The sequence below is a fragment of the Quercus robur genome, chromosome 5, assembly GCF_932294415.1.
Source record: "Quercus robur chromosome 5, dhQueRobu3.1, whole genome shotgun sequence".
Classification (NCBI taxonomy): domain Eukaryota; kingdom Viridiplantae; phylum Streptophyta; class Magnoliopsida; order Fagales; family Fagaceae; genus Quercus; species Quercus robur.
In genome coordinates, this window is record NC_065538.1 from 16,595,257 (window position 1) to 16,613,312 (window position 18,056).

At 30.4% G+C, this 18,056-nt stretch overlaps 1 protein-coding gene across 4 annotated transcripts in view; it reads left to right on the forward strand.

Moving 5' to 3' along the window:
- The first annotated feature begins 1,747 nt into the window (after nucleotides 1-1,747).
- LOC126725283 (putative leucine-rich repeat receptor-like serine/threonine-protein kinase At2g19230) overlaps nucleotides 1,748-18,056 on the forward strand; it is a 71,114-nt gene continuing 54,805 nt past the window's right edge. Inside the window, exons 1-13 of one of the 4 annotated variants that reach the window (XM_050429845.1) lie at nucleotides 1,757-1,963; nucleotides 3,597-4,152; nucleotides 5,617-5,978; nucleotides 7,151-7,289; nucleotides 7,939-8,010; nucleotides 8,578-8,649; nucleotides 8,734-8,814; nucleotides 9,073-9,236; nucleotides 10,899-11,104; nucleotides 11,241-11,367; nucleotides 13,989-14,051; nucleotides 14,290-14,479; nucleotides 16,423-17,087. In XM_050429845.1, the coding sequence (XP_050285802.1) occupies nucleotides 1,807-1,963; nucleotides 3,597-4,152; nucleotides 5,617-5,978; nucleotides 7,151-7,289; nucleotides 7,939-8,010; nucleotides 8,578-8,649; nucleotides 8,734-8,814; nucleotides 9,073-9,236; nucleotides 10,899-11,104; nucleotides 11,241-11,367; nucleotides 13,989-14,051; nucleotides 14,290-14,479; nucleotides 16,423-16,855 (2,622 nt within the window). In that variant the 5' untranslated portion in view covers nucleotides 1,757-1,806 and the 3' untranslated portion in view covers nucleotides 16,856-17,087. Of the gene's footprint in view, nucleotides 1,964-3,596; nucleotides 4,153-5,616; nucleotides 5,979-7,150; nucleotides 7,290-7,938; nucleotides 8,011-8,577; nucleotides 8,650-8,733; nucleotides 8,815-9,072; nucleotides 9,237-10,898; nucleotides 11,105-11,240; nucleotides 11,368-13,988; nucleotides 14,052-14,289; nucleotides 14,480-16,422; nucleotides 17,088-18,056 lie in introns of those variants that run through there. The other 3 variants (XM_050429847.1, XM_050429846.1, XM_050429848.1) reach the window with 3 other exon arrangements.

Below are 18,056 nucleotides of genomic sequence, written 5' to 3' on the forward strand. Positions count from 1 at the left end.
AATTATTAAAAAAAAAAAAACATAAAATTGCTTACCAAATGTGAGTGGCAGCCAGCCTAAAAGTCAAAGCATGTTGGAAATTTGAACTCATTAGAGTTCACGTGGGTGTGTCAGACCTCACACAAAACAACTAAACAAGAGCCACACACACAAAACTAAAACTCACACAAAACAATTAAACAAGAGCCACACACACACAGCTGAAACAGAAAGCACAAGAAGAGAGTTTAGTCTCGGTCAAAACTGAAGAAGAAGAAGAAAAATAAGAAGAAGAAGAAGCGGCTGGATGTCTTCCCCAGTTTTTCAAACACAGAGTAAAGCAACAAATTATTTCTCTCTCACAGCTTTGGCCTTCACTTGCTCTACCTCTTTCTCTCCCTTTCTCACTTTTTCTCATCTTCTTCTTCCTTTTCTTTTTCTTTTTTCTTCTTGTTTGTACCGGTCCGAAACATTTTTACCGGTCGAAACAGCCGGATTTCGCCCGTAAGCCCGGTACGAGGCCGGTACAACCGGTATTTTTTCCGGTACGAAACAATGGTGTACTTGTACTGGTGCACTGGTAAGTACGGTATATACCGACCATACCGGCCGGTACAGTACGAAATTAACATCCTTGGTTTATAAATCTATCAATTTATAAAATACTTCTTTGCATTGTTGAACATATTAATAATTATTTTACAAAATTATATAACACAATATATAGCATGTAAAATAAATTTGAGACTCAGACCTCTCCTTCTCATTTGTAGTCCCTACTCAACGTCAAATTTCAAACTTCTAACCACACCCTAGACCCAATGACCCGGTAAAGTTAAATATAAGGGCCCCCACAACAATTTCAACTTAAATGCGTAAATGTCAGGTTGAAATGTCAGGTTGAAACCAACTCTTTCGGCCTGGGGCCTAAAGTCAAGAATTGATGTTTGCTTCGGCATTCTAAAAAAACAAAGGAGAAAGCAAAACATTGTCCTATACTCTACAAAAAGTTCCCAAGTCACGCTAAGCCCCCAGCGTTTGAGATTTATCCACAACATTGTGATATGGTAATCTTGAATTTAGGCCTACGAATCTCCAGCCTTGGAACTTGGAAGTCCTATTTAAAATTGACCGATATACATAGTCCACCAAGTAATACTAACACAAATAGACAGTTCGGCCAAAACAAAATAACACAAATAAATAATTATTTTTTAAGAATCATGTGAACTGGTGCTCTTATAGAAATTAATAATAAACCATATTAAGAAATTTTTTAAACCACTTTCATGGGAAAAAAATTAATTACTATATCATTTTTTCCATAAAATATTTTTTAAAATAGTTCTTAAACCAATGTTCTTAGGGCATTTATTAACATTTTCTTTTTTTAATATTAAAAAAATAGACAGTCTTTTAAACAACATTTTGTTAACTATGAAGGTTTTTATTTTAAATAAAAAAAACTATTATATATTAAGAGGGAAGTATCATATAACAAATTCAAAATATTAAAACTCGTAGAATGAAATTATAAAACTTTAATGTATTTGCATGCATATTTTGTGATGTGGATATATTCAAATTTTTTTCTTAAATTTTTATAATTTAAGTTTTTTAATCATCACCCTAAATAAATTTTTTAGAGCCGCCATTGGAAATTAGAGAAATATACAAGTGGGGTCCTCCTCTATCTCTTTCGTATGAATAAAAGTAGGCAGTTAATTGACAATGACTAAAAGTTGTTTGTTAGTAACACAAGTAATCGATGTAGCTAAGAATTTGGGCCTTAAATAGTATACATCTTCCTTTTGAGTAGAGCATAATATGCCAATAAAGATCATCATGGATTACGCCCTAGAATTAATTTTCATTCTGAAAGCATGGTGTGTGGTTGTTTTGGTGATTGGTATTCTTGGCAATTGGAAACTAGCTAAAGGAGACAATGAGCATGCTGGAAGAAAACTTGTTGATCATGTTCCAGGTATGTCATTCATCTTGAAGCCTCGTTCAGTTCAGTTCTCCATCTCTCTCTTCAGAACCTAGCTTTTAGACATGCTTGCTTGAACATATTCCCATAAATACCCATAAATATTTTATTTTATTCTTTGCTTCTAATTAAATGGCAGAAAGTATACACCCAAGAGATTTTTTAAGATTTTTTTTTTCAAATTTTATAATTCAATAATACAATAGATCAAGGAAGGTTTAAATTCTGATTCTTTTAATAAAAGAGGGTAGGTTATATATGTGTTAAATTGCTCTTCCAAAAGTTTAAACTATTAAAAAATGAAAATTTAATTATTTAACCACATAATTCTAAAAATATACCACTAACTTAAAAGGAAGTTGACAACTATTCAAGAATCTTACCATCTTAATGATAGAGATATCACAAGTTTGTTAAAAATGGAATCCTATGTCAAATTATTGGGGGTCGGACTGGATTGGATCATGAAATGTGAAATTTTACTATTTTTTCATTTGTTGAAAAAAAAACACACACACACACAAAAAAAAAAAAAAAAAAAAAAAAAAAAAAAAAAAAAAAAACACACACACACACACATACACATTGGTAACTTTGTATGTTGACTAATCGCTAAATTTATAAATTTATCTAAAAATAATAATTATAAAGTTATGTATCAAGGGTTTAGCTTACTTTTAGTTATTTTTTAAACTGGACATCTCCTTTTATTTTAAATATACAATGACAAGTGATAGTTTGTTTAATCCCCACATTTTATTTAGTTAGTGGGTGATGTGACAGTTTCTCATTAAAACAAAAAGAGATTTCAGTTAAAAAAGTATTGAAGGTAAGCCAAACTCATGCATCAATATAATGTAATTTGTATATATACTGGAGGTAAACAAAACATATATACTTAATTTTTTACTAACTCTCTATCACACACTCGCTTCATTGGAACCAGCCACAACACAAAAGTGCACACACTTCATGTGCCTACAGACTTTTTATTTATTTTGCAGCTCCCCTCCCCCTTTCCTTGAAAATATTGATTAAAAGTATGTGCCTACATACTACGTACAGTCTTGTTTTTGTCCTTGGACCTCTGTAATACGTATTCAAGGAGAACATATATGTAAATGTTGCTAGTTTCTTTTCTTATCTATCTAAACACATGTAGCAGAAACCAAAATACAAATGACAACCCGAAAATCACTTTATCATTTTATAAGAAAATAAAGTGGCTCTAAAAGAGAAAATGGCGTTAAGTGTAACTATGATATTATTTAAGAGAGGCATTATATACCATGGTTACATGACCCAAAAAAATATCCATGAAAATATTATAATTTTTAAAATTAAGTGCTTAAAACTGCCCAAGTTCTTCGAAATTTGACAACCACAAAACCCTCAACTCTGCTAAGGTTGGGCACTTTTGTGATTTATTCGTTCGTGCTTAAAACTTAAAAGGGATAGCAAATTTTCGCAAAAAGTATATGGAAGGGTAGGTGCATAATCTATCGCAATTTCTTTTTTTTAATTTAATTATTTTGAATTTCAAACTCAAATTCTTCTTGACTTTTCCATATTGATTGGTGTGTTCTAAATTTATATATACCTTTCTTCTTTGGCATTATATATCTAGGATTCATAAGCATTGATTGCGGGGCAACCAAAGATTATTTGGATGATGGCACTGGTATATCCTACAAGTCAGATACAGGTTTTATAGATACTGGGACAAATTTCAACATATCCCCCGAGAACTACGATGCAGATCAGTATTATGGGCGGCAAACAAGAAACCTGAGAAGCTTTCCACATGGAAAAAAGAATTGTTACACTTTGAAACCTGAACAAGGCAAAAATAGTAATTATCTCATTAATTTTTTCTTCTATTATGGAAATTATGACAAGAAGAATAAAATTCCAAAGTTCGACTTGTATGTCGGGGTTAATTATATGACCACAATACAAACGGAAAAGGTAGATTCTACACAACTTTTCGATGTGATTCATGTTCCCACCTCTGACATCATATATGTATGTTTGGTAAACACTGGGACTGGAATACCTTTTATTTCTGCCTTGGAGTTACGTCCTTTGGACAAATCCCTTTATCCGTTCGACTTTGGAGCGTTAACAGATAGCTGGCGATTTGACCTGGGCACCACCACAGATAAACAAGGGAATTTTATCAGGTAAATCAGTTACAATTTTGATTTTCTTTTTAATTAAAACGTCAAAGTACAAAAACTATAACTGAGGTTTGGCTCAAAGCTAACTATATCAAAACTTCTAAAAATATTCAATTTGTTCTCTACCCACAAAGCCACTTAACACTATTTAAAAATATTCAATTTGGCTTTTATTTATTTATTGTTGGCTAAAACACTCCCTCACAGAGTGGTGGAGTCAAAAAAAATTCCTGGGAGTACAAGTTATGTCACTTTAATGTGCCTCAACCTATACAATGTAATATAAGAGACATATTATAGTAATAAAAATTACATAAAAATATATATTAATGAAAGACAAAGAATATTTCCCAAATTTTTAACCATAAAGCTCATAGCATTTTTTCTGAACCAAAAAAAATATATTATGCATCCATATATCCCTAAATTAAAAATACTACATGCAAAATGAAAATGAGTTGTAACTTGTAAGGATTTTTTATTTTTATTTTTAGAATATTAAGAATTTTTAACATACATACAGGGAAAGGAAAGAAGGTCTTAAAGAAATTGACAATAGTGTATATCTAAAAAAACCTAACTCTTGGATTAGGTGAAGTAATTGCACCTGATACAATTACTTTTAATGGCTGAAATTAATAGTTGCAAAAAGAAACTTTCAATCTCAACCATTGATTAAAAAAAGTTAAGAAAAACTTTATCAGAAGTAAAAAGTAAAAGTTGAAAAGGTAAAAAAAAAAAAAAAAAAAAAAAAAATTGTGAGACAAATAAAGTGAATTGCACTCGGTACATAGCATAGACTTTAAACTTTTAAATGAGTTGTAAGCCTAAAATAAAAAAGAAAACATTTTTTATTTTTTTTATTTTTTGTGAAATAAAAATAACTTTTCTAACGAGATTTACTTAGTTAAATATTTTCATGAACATATGCTCTAAATACTCTAAAAATACTCCTAAAATGAATGAGCTATATATGGAAAAAAACAAATTGAACATTAGAAAAAAAGAAAAGAGAAAATAATATTTTAAATGAGTGTCATTATAATATTTTTTATAATAAAGAGGGTCATTAATACTTATATATTCTTATGAATATATACTCTAAATACTCCTAAAAGTAAGGAATTATATATAGTAAAAAAAAGTAAATATTAGAAAAAAAAAATAGAAGACACTCAATACTTATGAGCTTTCCTACAATTATATATATATATATATAATTTTCATAATACAATTATTGTGAGACTGTTACAACAAGCTATTGAAAGGAAGCAAAATATTTAAAGTATGAAAATTTACCTGATATTACTATATTAACTCAAAATTCGGGATGCAAACTCAAAATTCGGGGTGGTTCTTATATCTTACCATGTAATTATATTGTTTATTACACCGATTTTTAAAATGTTGGATTTTAATCTCTGAAAATTTTAACGTGACAATTACCTTTTCCTTGTCCAATCCTAGGTACAAGAACGATGTTTATGACCGCATGTGGTATACTTTTAGTAAGCTCTCAAACTCAGTTCTGATCAATACCTCCTCAAATTATGTTTGCTTTCACTTTGCTGAAATTGCAGAACTCACGCAAGGAAAGAAAAGAGAATTCATTATTGATGTGAATGGGGGAAGCTATACCTCAGACCCTATAACTCTTGACTACTTAAAGCCATTGTCCATATGTCTCAATCAAATATTCGAAGGGGGGCAATTTAATTTTGTTATTAGTGCAACAACAGGGTCTGACCTTCCTCCCATCCTCAACGCGTTTGAGCTTTACAACGTAATTCCTCAGTTTGATCTACACAAACCAACCAACTCAAGAGATGGTATGTACCTTTATCTAATTATTCTCTTTCTTTTTTCCTTTTTAAAGTATTTAAAAGTTTGAGGTTAACTGAAATATATTCTGATTTGAGCTAAACAAAACAAAAGCTGAATGGAGACATTGAGGGATACATTTCACGGAATCAAGGACTGAAAAACTGTATATTTCATTAATTAGCGAAATGATTATAGAAATCATATATATACAAGTCTATATAAGTGTGAACACGAAATAACTAACTACCAGACCTAACAACCTATCACACGTGCTAGCTACGGGACTAACTAACCTTCTCACGTGTTAATACTTAAGTAAGCATCTAATCACACTAAACTACGGCCATATAGTCATTGTACTTCACTTATGCTTCTCTGTCGTTTATGCTCTGATATTGATTCAACTGCTCTGTGAACACTGCTATGACCCTTTATGTTGCTAGCTTCTACCTTGCTCTTGCTACTAATCTTGGCAGCTTCATCTAAACTCTGATAATACATGAGCGAACACATGATAGGTTTGTCATAAATGAGAATATTTAAAACTACTATAAAGTTTGTCATAAAGACAATCTATCTTGTATAATAAAAAAATAAAAAAAATAAAAAAAAAGGTATAATTTTATTTTTCTTTTTAGTATAAAAAGAAGTCTTTAAACTCTCGTTGTATGACAATTTCTCCTATTGTGTTTTATACAATCTTTTTATGAAAGAATAATATCTGATTAAATTCTTAATGTTGAGTTATTCCTTTCTCATAAAAAGTTCATATGTATCGAATTATTCCTTTCTCATAAAATATGTTTTTTTTTTTTTTTTGTTAACATTTAAACAAAAATGTACATACTATATATATATTGACACAAAATTTGACATGCATGTTAAGAACATAGTAGTTTGATCCATAAATTTATTTTTTATGTATAATTTTATGCTACAAAAAAAAATTAAAATTTAAACATTTAATTGATGATATAATTTGTAGCTAAACTTTGTCAAAAAAAAAAAAAATAGAGTTATGGCAAAAATTGTAACACAAAATTATGGTAGTAGAAGACAAAAATAGAAAAAGAAAAAGACATTTTATAACAAATACTTTAATCCCTCCTTTCAATTTTTATATATCCTGAATGATCATAATATATTAATCTTAAGTACTATTTCTTATAAACAACAGTTGCTGCTATCAAGGACATCAAACAAACATTAAGGATCTCTAGAGAAGACTGGCAAGCAGACCCATGTGTCCCAATTGAACTAACATGGAGTGGTTTGACTTGCAATTCATCAGATGATACTCCAATAATAATTTCACTGTGAGTGCATTTCCAACACGTGAAACCAATGGATTTCGTTTTTTTTTTTTTTTTTTTTTTTTTTTTTTTGTTGAGAAGAAAGGCATTGCATTTCAATTAATGGAGGCTGTTAAAATCAGCCTGTAGTACAATAGTGATATCTAGTCGAAGTTAAATTAATGTATTTATTTTCTATATTTTGAAACAAATATATTTATTTTCAACCAAAAAAAAAAAAAAAACCATGAGTTGGAATCCATTAAAATAGGAAAAAAGTTTGGTCCCAAAACAATTTAGATTCATCTTTCTCCAACTTATCATGTGGCAATTGAAGAGATTATTAATGTGAAATTTTGGTTACATGACTTTTTTAATGAGTCATGTTACTCATTTAAATGTCTAAAATGCAAATTGGGTTTAAGTTTGACTAAAATTCATTTTAGTCATCAAACTTTATTTTCGTTCAATTGAATCATTTGAATTTAAAAATTATTTAATTCAAGTCTTTTATCCAATTACGTTAAAAATTTCTGTTATTATGCAATTAACTAATGAAAAAAAAATCTCACATAATAAAATTAAAATAGTCCCAAACATAAATGATATAATTTGCAAAATTTTCTTTTTGGCAATGGCATCAACTCTTTCTTCTTTGATAAATTACATGCAGGAATTTGAGCTCCAGCAAACTGACAGGGGAGATACCATTTTCACTCTCTAACCTCACAGCGCTGCAGCACTTGTAAGTAAAATTGTAAAAATGGCAATGGGAAATGTCGGAAAAACTAGTGATACCCTACATTTATATGAAATATGAATGGAGTCTCTAAGTGAATTCTTTCTAGGAATCTCTCTCCACCTCAATAAATGTGATCGATGTTGTGGAGGAAAAAATATTAAATGCTATGTTGTGTAAGTCTTGTAACTAAGTGTATTGTTGTTGATTCTAAAAAAAAAAAAAAACAAAAAAAAAACAAAAAACAAAAAACAAAAACAAAAACAAAAACACAACGTATTGTTGTTGAGAACGTATCATATGAGATGGTATCTCATGAGATCACTTTCTCTTAACATACGTTGGATTCACATGTGTGTGATCCACAAATATGAAAGGCATGTCTCTTAAGACCAACTTGTAACATACTTTTGGTTGAGGAGAAACTGAAAAAGCTTTAAGCTTTAGCACTATAGTTAATTGTGAGGTTCTCATCTGGGACAAAAGCAAATAGTTTAGCTTCACATCCAATGATATATTTACCCAAGTTATTGTTAAATGTTAAAATCTTTCTTTTTTTTTGGTCAATTCCAGGGATTTATCATACAATGAATTGACTGGGAGCGTACCAAAATTTTTAGCACAATTGCCAAATTTGAAGACCCTGTAAGTTATTGAGCTCTAAGCTTGATATTATAAAATTCAATTTAGGGGTAGGAAATGAAATTTTATTTTACTATATATTTGCAGTAATTTAAGTGGAAACCAGCTCAATGGTTCAATTCCAGAGGATCTTATACAAAAGTCTAGGGATGGATCATTGGTCTTCAGGTTAGTTTTTCATCCTACTTATATTATTTCATTTTTCTTTACTTTTTAATTCTAATTTCAAGTTGTCCTGTCCCCCCCCCACCCCCGGCCCCCCGACCCCCAAATTTTTTTTTTTTCCATGCAAAAACACTACAGAGGTTCTATGTTTATTTGTTTCACAAATCCAATTTCATTTATATTTCCAATTTAATTCAATATATGAAAGTATCACTGATCTTTCAAAAATATAATTACTATGGCATGTTTCGAATATGCAAGTTTTGGCGAAAAGCCAGATCTTTGTCTCTCAGTTCCATGTACGAAGGAGAAGAAGAAACCGAAAAGGGAGCTTATTGTTGCACTTGTTGCAACGTCGATGGTAGTTTTGGTCCTTTTGCTGTTGATTTTTTGTGCCCTGGCTATCTATAAAAGAAAAAGACGAGGTATGTCTTTCTTTTGTTTGGTTCTATATATATTTTTCTTTGGATAAAATATAAAGGATAGGAAATAGATTGAATTCTCTATTTGGGCATTACCTTAAAAAAATTCTACTAGATGGGTTTGGGCCGGCAAGCATCGGAATTAGTGAGTCATAGTTGTTATCTCATCGTCACAAGTGAGTATTGAGCTAGGGGTGTGAGGTTTTTCCCAAACACTCCCCATTGCGAGATTCAAAATTGGGACATCTACCTCCCATACCATTTGGGAGTATGCCCAATGACCACTAAATTAAACACCACTCTCCATGGTTGGTTCTATATTTATTACATCACATAGTGTTGAGATCAAGGACAAAAACAGGAGTTGGAGTTAGGGGGAGTGGCTCTGCTGCTCACTGTGTGTAGCGGCTCCGACCTCTGACTCTATTGCTTAACCACTAAGGATTTTTATTTAAAACTTTTTAAAGAGCTAAGTTGTTTGTTTTAGGTAAAATAGGTTGATTGGGCTTAATTTTTTTTAGCTTTATTATTGGTAATTTTTGTTGTTGGCCTAATTTTTTTGAACTTGTATATTTTGTTTTAGATTTAATCTATTATTTTTTTTATAGTCTAAAAGGTAGAAAATATTAAAACTACAAAATTTTTACAAATTGCTAATGTGATGAGTGATTATTGGTAAGCAAAAAGTTATGCAAGTGTGTAAACCAATAAGAATTTGCTACCTTAACAATGTATAAAAATGTTGTAGAAAAGTTTGTGGTCATAATATTACTCTTAAAAAAATTGATGGCATTGTTAAGTGGACAAAATGTAATTTTATTGAACAAATTTGCTAAAATTAGTACCTATTAAATTTTTTTTGGAGGGGGGGGTCATTGCCCCCCAAGCCCATATACAGCTTCGTCCCTAGTTGAGATTGTTTATTAAAGACCCTGAAGCCCAATATAATAATTTTTTTTCTAGGATAAACCAAAACCTCCTAACTTACAGAAACAAAAAAATCATTGAAAAAATATAACACCAGCTTAGTGTCCAAAGAACACTTGTTAGGTATACAAGCGTGAATGAAATCTCATATTGAATATTAATGATAAAAGTAAGTGATTAATATAATATAATTGAGCAATGATATTTTAACTACTAAACTGAGTTTCTCAAAAGTTCTCTCTCCCCAACATATCTTATTAGAGACCAGGATGACATGCACCAAAACATTACACAACCCTAATCAAGTGATATTATCACTAACCCAAAAATCCACAATTTTATTATTTTATCTACTCCTAACTAGTAGGAGACTAGGAGTATGTATGATATTATCCTAAACATGCGATAAGTCAATAATAATTGCCAATTTTACATGGGTGATATGTATTTTGAAAAGGACAATGTACTAGAACCCCAATTTAAGAGAAAATCCTTTTGAATTAAAACTAGAAAAACCATAGATCACCTCGCCCATGTGATTGGGTATGAAAATTTCACACATGGACCTTTCAATTTTATATTAAAAAGTGATCAATAATTGTTAGACCATGCATGGCCTAATGGTATAAAAATGTTCAAAAATTTAATTCAAAAATTTAAATAGTCTGTTTTTTAAAACCATGCAAAAATTCCTTTTTTTGGGAGGTGTTACATATGATGTGATTTCCCTTACTATAGAGAGAGCTTCAAGATCCAACTTCAAAATAAAGAATCGACAATATAACTACTCTGAGGTTGTGCGAATAACTGATAACTTTAAGACCATTATTGGAGAAGGAGGATTTGGAAAAGTATACCTGGGCATTCTGAAAGATGAAACTCAAGTTGCTGTTAAGTTGCTTTCTGCATCATCAAAGCAAGGCTATAAGGAATTTCGAGCAGAGGTTAGATATATATAAGAGTGCAAGATTCTCTTTATAATTATGCGAAATTTCATCTTGTATTAGAAGTATGATAGCATAAAATATGCAAATACAATATTTTCATTAAGCTAAAATGGAGAACTATTTATAAATGCAGGCACAACTCTTAATGATAGTTCACCACAAAAACTTGGTCTCTCTCGTTGGGTACTGTGATGAGGGTGAAAACAAAGCACTCATTTATGAGTACATGGCCAATGGCAACCTACAACAAGGTTTATCAGGTATAAATAGTGCCATTGTATTTGAGGTAATTCATTTATTACTCAATGTATGTTAACTTATCAAATTAAAAAGTATATGGTAAAACTTAAGTACAATATCTTAGGTGCATTACATTAAATTCTTCCATCAGAGTTAAATACATGGTTGCAACAAGGTAGTCAATACTGTACCAGTACCAACTGTATCGATATCAAAACATCAATTTTTCATACCGATTTAAATACCAACCGTACCGGCCATGTACCAATCATACTGGCCAATTTTAGGCAATACCTGCTAGTACCGACTGGTACAAGAAATTTTTTTTTTTTTTTTTTTTAAGTTTTGTAATTTTTGAATTTTTGTTAGGGCAGAATGGTAACTTATTTGTACTAACTTATTAGTATTATTTGTTTTCATAGTATGCAATAGTAACTTTTAACCTTTCTATTTTTTATATTGTGTTTTTTTTTCTTTTTTCTTTTAATTGATACTAAAGTCTAAAACCATAAATAATTAGTTCTGAATTGAGGAAATGTTTTATGGAAAACTTTTATATTTATTAAAATATATACACACACACACATACATACATACATACATACATATAAATATAAATATATATATATATATATTTATTTATATTTATTTATTTATATTTATTTATTTATAAATATAAAAAATAGCAGCAAACCTGAAACGATATACCGGTATTGACCGGTATCCGAAATATATCGTACCGCGGGCTAAACCGATACAGCATCCGGTACGGTATTAACTCCCTGGGTTGCAGTGTCCAATAAAGTAAAATATAACCAAATATTTGAATTCAATTGGAAAAAAAGTATATTGTAAAATTTAAATACAACACCTTAGGTGCATTACATTAAATTATTCCATTAAAGTTAAATACATGGTTGCATTGACCAATAAAATACAATACAACCAAATATTTGAATTCAATTGAAAACTTAATATATTGCATCTAAAATACTATACTTAAATTTTAATAAAGCATATTAGTCTAGGGAAAGACTTCCACATTTCAAGTTCATTGACGGTGTCCACCAATAAAGTATATCTAGCTAAACCCTGCAGGTAGTGTCCACACTCCACATTAGACATTGCTTGCTCATAATTTGAAAGACAATGACAACACCCAATAAAAATCTATTAAAGTCTTGTCTTTGGTGGTCAAGAGTATTGTGGTGCAATGACAATCCCCTGTTCTCCCGTGATGGAGAATTTGAGTATAAATCACCTAGTTGTAAGCAAATGAGAAAAAATAAAAATAAAAATCTTTTTTTTGCAATGCACCAATGTTAAAACCTAATTCTTTTTCTTTTCTTTTCTTTTTTTAATTTTATTTTATTTTTTTTATTATTACTATTCTTTTGGGAGTGGAGGCGGTTAATTATAGTTAATATGGCGCAATTGCAATGTTCCCCTCTAGTTGTTTGTAAGTAATAAGCACTTTAGGATTTGTCAAATTCAATGCAAAAGTGAATTTTCTCAAAAAAATGTGACAAACAGAAATTTGAATTTTCCATTAAAAAAAAAAAAAACACCTTAACGAGAAGAAATTTTACCATGAATTTGACAGGAATCCTAATAGAAGGGGGGAATAGTTCTTAATACCAATTGTTAAAGTATGACGCAACTCATTTTTAAAGGCAAAATTATACTTTATCACCCTAAACTATACCCCAGATTACACTTTGCACCCTAAACTTTTCGAATGCACATTTTGCACCTTAAACTATTAACCTTATTACTTGGATGAAAAAGTATGACATCATGTGAAATGACTCAATTGCCTCTCTTCTCAATCCATTAAAAACAAATAAGAATTACACTTTACTGCTCTAAACTATACTCTTGATTACACTTTGCACCATAAACTTTATATTTCCATCCAAGTTAACAGCAAACTTAAGGTCAGGGTGAAAAATGTAACAAAGTCATAGTTTAGAATGCAAAATGTGCATTCAAAAATTTTAGGGTGCAAAGTGTAATATAGGGTATAGTTTAGGGTGGTAAAGTGTAATTTCCCTCATTTTTTATGTATAGGAGTCACTACAACTACACCATATTTTAGTGAGAAGCGCAATTTCCCCTCTTTTTGCAGGGGAGAAGTTTGAAAAGATTGAAATTCATCAAAGGACTAGAAGATCCTTCTGTGATTCCTTGATTTGATTTGAGACGTAAGACTAATTGATGGAATAAAGAAAAGAGGGAGTGGGATGAGGAATAAATAATGTAATAAAAGTGAAAATAAGCCTAAGGACACAATATTTTTCTTTTATATATATATATATATATGTTTGTGTATATATGTGTGTGTGTATATATATATATAATGCCAGTATTGGTGTATAAATTAAATGTGGTGTTGATAATGGCCTAGGTAAAAGTTATTTTATTCCAATCACAACAAGCCAAGCTAACTGTGAGAAATAAGGCTATGAAAAAAAATGTTATGTTGTTAATATTACTAAAAGCGAAAGGTTGAAAAAGAATAATAAAATATGTGTTTTTTGATAATTTTATAATTATAATTATATTCTAGTGTGATCGCAAAACCGGGTTGTCTTCTATAACAACCTCTACCAAAGAGATAATTTATACATTTTGGCCGCAGTGACCAATACAAATGTCTTGAATTGGAATCAGAGACTTCAGATTGCGATGGATGCAGCACATGGTTAGAAATAGATCAATCACATCATTATTCCTTTTCAATATTTGTTTCTTTGTTAGGAAAAGTTAATGGGTGCCTTATGGGAAAAGAAAAAACAATTGTGCTTTTGACAACTTTTTATATTCCCATGAAATTGATATTAAAACTTTCATAAAAAGGTCCATCAACAAATGCCTTAAGGGCACCCATTAACCAAACCCTTCTTTGTTTGCATAGAAATTGCTCACTACTGAAGTTGTAGGGTTGGAGTATCTACATAATGGTTGCAAGCCGCCTATAATTCATAGAGATTTGAAGACATCCAACATCTTATTAAATGAAAACATGGAAGCAAAGATAGCTGATTTTGGGTTGTCTAGGGCTTTTGCAACTGAAAACGACTCTCATGTCTCCACCAATCCTGCTGGTACTCTTGGGTATCTTGATCCTGAGTAAGTTTCAAGACTTAATGAATTTTATGTACTTTTAGCACAATTAATTAGAATATATTTAGGCATTGTGTACATAGTTTCTAATAAACAACACAATAAGCCTTATTATATTGAAATTTGCCACTGCTTCAATATCTTTTACCCTTAATGCAAAAAATAGGAAAGAAAAAAAAATAGGGTTAACTATACTTTTCTCTCTTAACTTTGTTGTAGTTGTAATTTCTTCCTAAACTCAAAATTGAGCAATGTTTCCCCTAATTATTAGTAATAAACACTCCTAGCAATTAGGATTTTCGTCAAATTTAAAAAATAATAATAAAGTCTAAACTTTTCAAAAGATCTATTTGAAAAGAAATATTATACTCTTTTAACACTTAATCCCAGAATATTTGGATTGATTATGAATTTGTAACTAATTAGAGTCAATCATCTGTATTCTTACTTTTTGTTCTTTCTTATCCAAAATCAATTTGTCAACTCCTTACTTAACATGTCATTGTTTACTATTTTTAACAAGTATCAAAGTTATTTTAAGTTTTCTTCTCTCTTTGTATTCTCTTTGTTTGAATCAAATCACTATATGTTGGCGCATTAATTGCTTTTCCACAAACATAACTGAACCAACTCAAGTAACTTTACCTCATCTTTTAATTAATAGGAGCCACTCCATCTTCAAACAAATTTCTTCATTTTATATAAAAAAATTATGTTGGATTTTCACTTATTTACTTTAAAATTCTCATTTCAACAATATTCATTTTATGAACATGTTGCTTTTGAAGGCACATTCAAAACCATATAGTTGGTCTTGTAGTGGTTATAAATATTTTCTCTTTAACTTAATAGGCATTCTACAACCATGCAATATTTCTTATGCACTTTCCAGTTTCTCCACCATGCTCTTATTCTATGATTTATATCTTCTTTGATTCCAATCATTATTAATTGTTGATCCAATATATCAAAAATATTCATTTTTTGGTATTTCTAGACCATCAAATTTTACAACCTCTTCATCTTTATTTTTTTTTACAAAACTTACACTCCATTTACTATGTTTTATTTCTTCTTAACCTCTTTTAGAGTCCAAACCATTCTTCCAAATTTCCAACTTGGCATTGACTACACGTCTAGTTTCATCTAATAAAACTATATTGCATGTTTTTCATGTTTTTATCCTCCTCTATGCATTATTTACCTTGTCCATCAGAATTAGTCAAACAAACTTGTAGTTTTTATCCTCCATTAATTTACACAATCTATTTAATTTTTTTTATGGTTTCCATTTAAAAAGGTTATGAAAATAACTTTTTCATTTCTCTTTAATTTCCCCTTCCTTTATTAACTCTCTTTGATCTTCATCTTTATACACTTGGTACAATTCAAGTAAATTTTAAAGATGCTATTATGTATCCATCTTTCATCTCCAACTTACTATATAATTCATTGAAAGCCTTAATTCTAGCATCTTATGCCACAATTTTAGCTCCCTTATTCCCCTTTTTATAATTTATATAAGCAATATTGTGACTACAATTACATAGGCTTCTCTCTCTCTCTCTGCTGTTTGAACATCCTTATTTAACCACCAAGTCCCCTTAGTCTTTTTTTTTAGAGAGTTTCAACATTTGGCTTCCACTTCTAATAATAACTCTTTATCATCAAACCAAGACACCAATCAGTTTTTGGTGTAGACGAGGATTAAACTCTAGATTTCTTATTTAACCATTAGAGAATTTACCAGCTGAGTTAATTGGAACCCACAAGTCCCCTTAGTTGGTAGTCAATATCGTTAGATTCTCCAAGTACTTCTTTAAAAACTTTTTTAGTTCAACTAGTTATTTCGTTTCATAGCTTATCAACATCTTTGTATATGAAGTACTTGCTTTATTTGATTATTCTATCTTTAACCACAACAAAAGCCACTTGTTTTTTACATACAGATCTCAAACATCTGGAAACTTAAACAAAAAAAGTGATGTTTATAGCTTTGGTATCATTTTATTTGAACTAATCACTGGTCGCCCAGCAATAATGAGAGGGCATGAAAAAAACACTCACATACTTGATTGGGTTCATCCTATAATTAAAAGAGGGGATATTGGAAGCATAGTTGATCCAAGGTTACAAGGAGAATTCTACACCAATTCTGCCTGGAAAGCTGTGGAGATAGCTATGTCATGCATACCATCACCTGCAATCCAAAGGCCAGACATAAGTCAAGTATTGGTAGAATTAAAGGAATGTTTGGATCTGGAGATAGCTCATGGAAGAAGCCAAACACTGGGAATTGAGGCCAATGAGACAACTTCAAGCACTCCATTCATAGTGTCCTCTATGGAGCTTCAATCAGATATTGCTACCCTGGCTAGGTAGTTATACTAAAAAAAAGGTTTGCGGTAAGTAGTTCCATCTATGCAAATATGAAAAATTACATAATAAAACATTTGTATTTTAGAACTTCTCATATACTTATTTCATGTTTCTCACTCCTTTTTAGCTAAGTTCAAGTGATGTATTATAATATACTTACATTGCACCCGATGGACATGTATATTAGATACAATGATGGATAATTTTTATGCTGAATGAATTTATCATTATAATCTTTATATGCAAAACATAATCTTTTTTTCTTAATTATGCAAAATACATTACTGTTGATACGTTGGTACCATCAATCATGTAATACGTATGTAAAATGCATTAAAGTGACTAATCCACCGGCTCTATATAAGTGTGTGTGTGCGCGTACGCGTGTGTGCCGCTGAGCTTTGTAGCTCAATTAGTTGACATTTTTTGATATATCAAATGAAGACATATAGTGTTCAAATTTCCCTTTCCCAACAATGCCAAATGAAGCAATTTGCTTCATTCTGTTGCGAAGACATCATTTTTATTGGGAGAAATTACATTTTATCACTCTAAACTATACCCCATATTACACTTTGCACCTTAAACTATGACCATTGTTATACTTTACACCTCAACATCATGTTTGCTATTAACTTGGATAGAAATTCAATGTTTAGGGTGCAAAGTGTAATCGAGAATATAGTTTAGGATGATAAAGTGTAGTTTCTCTTTTGTTTTTAAGGGATTGAGAAGAGGCACAATTGAGTCTTTTCATGAGATGTCATAATTTTCCATCCAAGCACGACAAACTTAATGTCAAGGTGCAAAGTGTAACAAGGGTTATAATTTAAAGTGTAAAACGTGCATTCAAAAAGTTTAGGGTACAAAGTTTAATCAGGGGTATAGTTTAAGGTGGTAAAATATAATTTTCCCTTTTTATTGTGAATGAATTTAGCCCATTTTGTTGCCCCTAGCTCTATAAGTTGATTTGGAACTATAATTTTATTTGGAAATGTTGTAAAATTATTAATTTGAGAGATTAAGGACGATATCCATTACTCCAAGTGAGGTACTCCCTCATCATACATGAATTATGGGTTCCATTAATTAAGTTTACGGTGACATTTTTTATTCATGTGAGAAGGAGCAAAAATTTTACTTGCGAAAATGTGAAATTTATGATAACATATATAATGTCATACACTCGCAGACATACATCCCC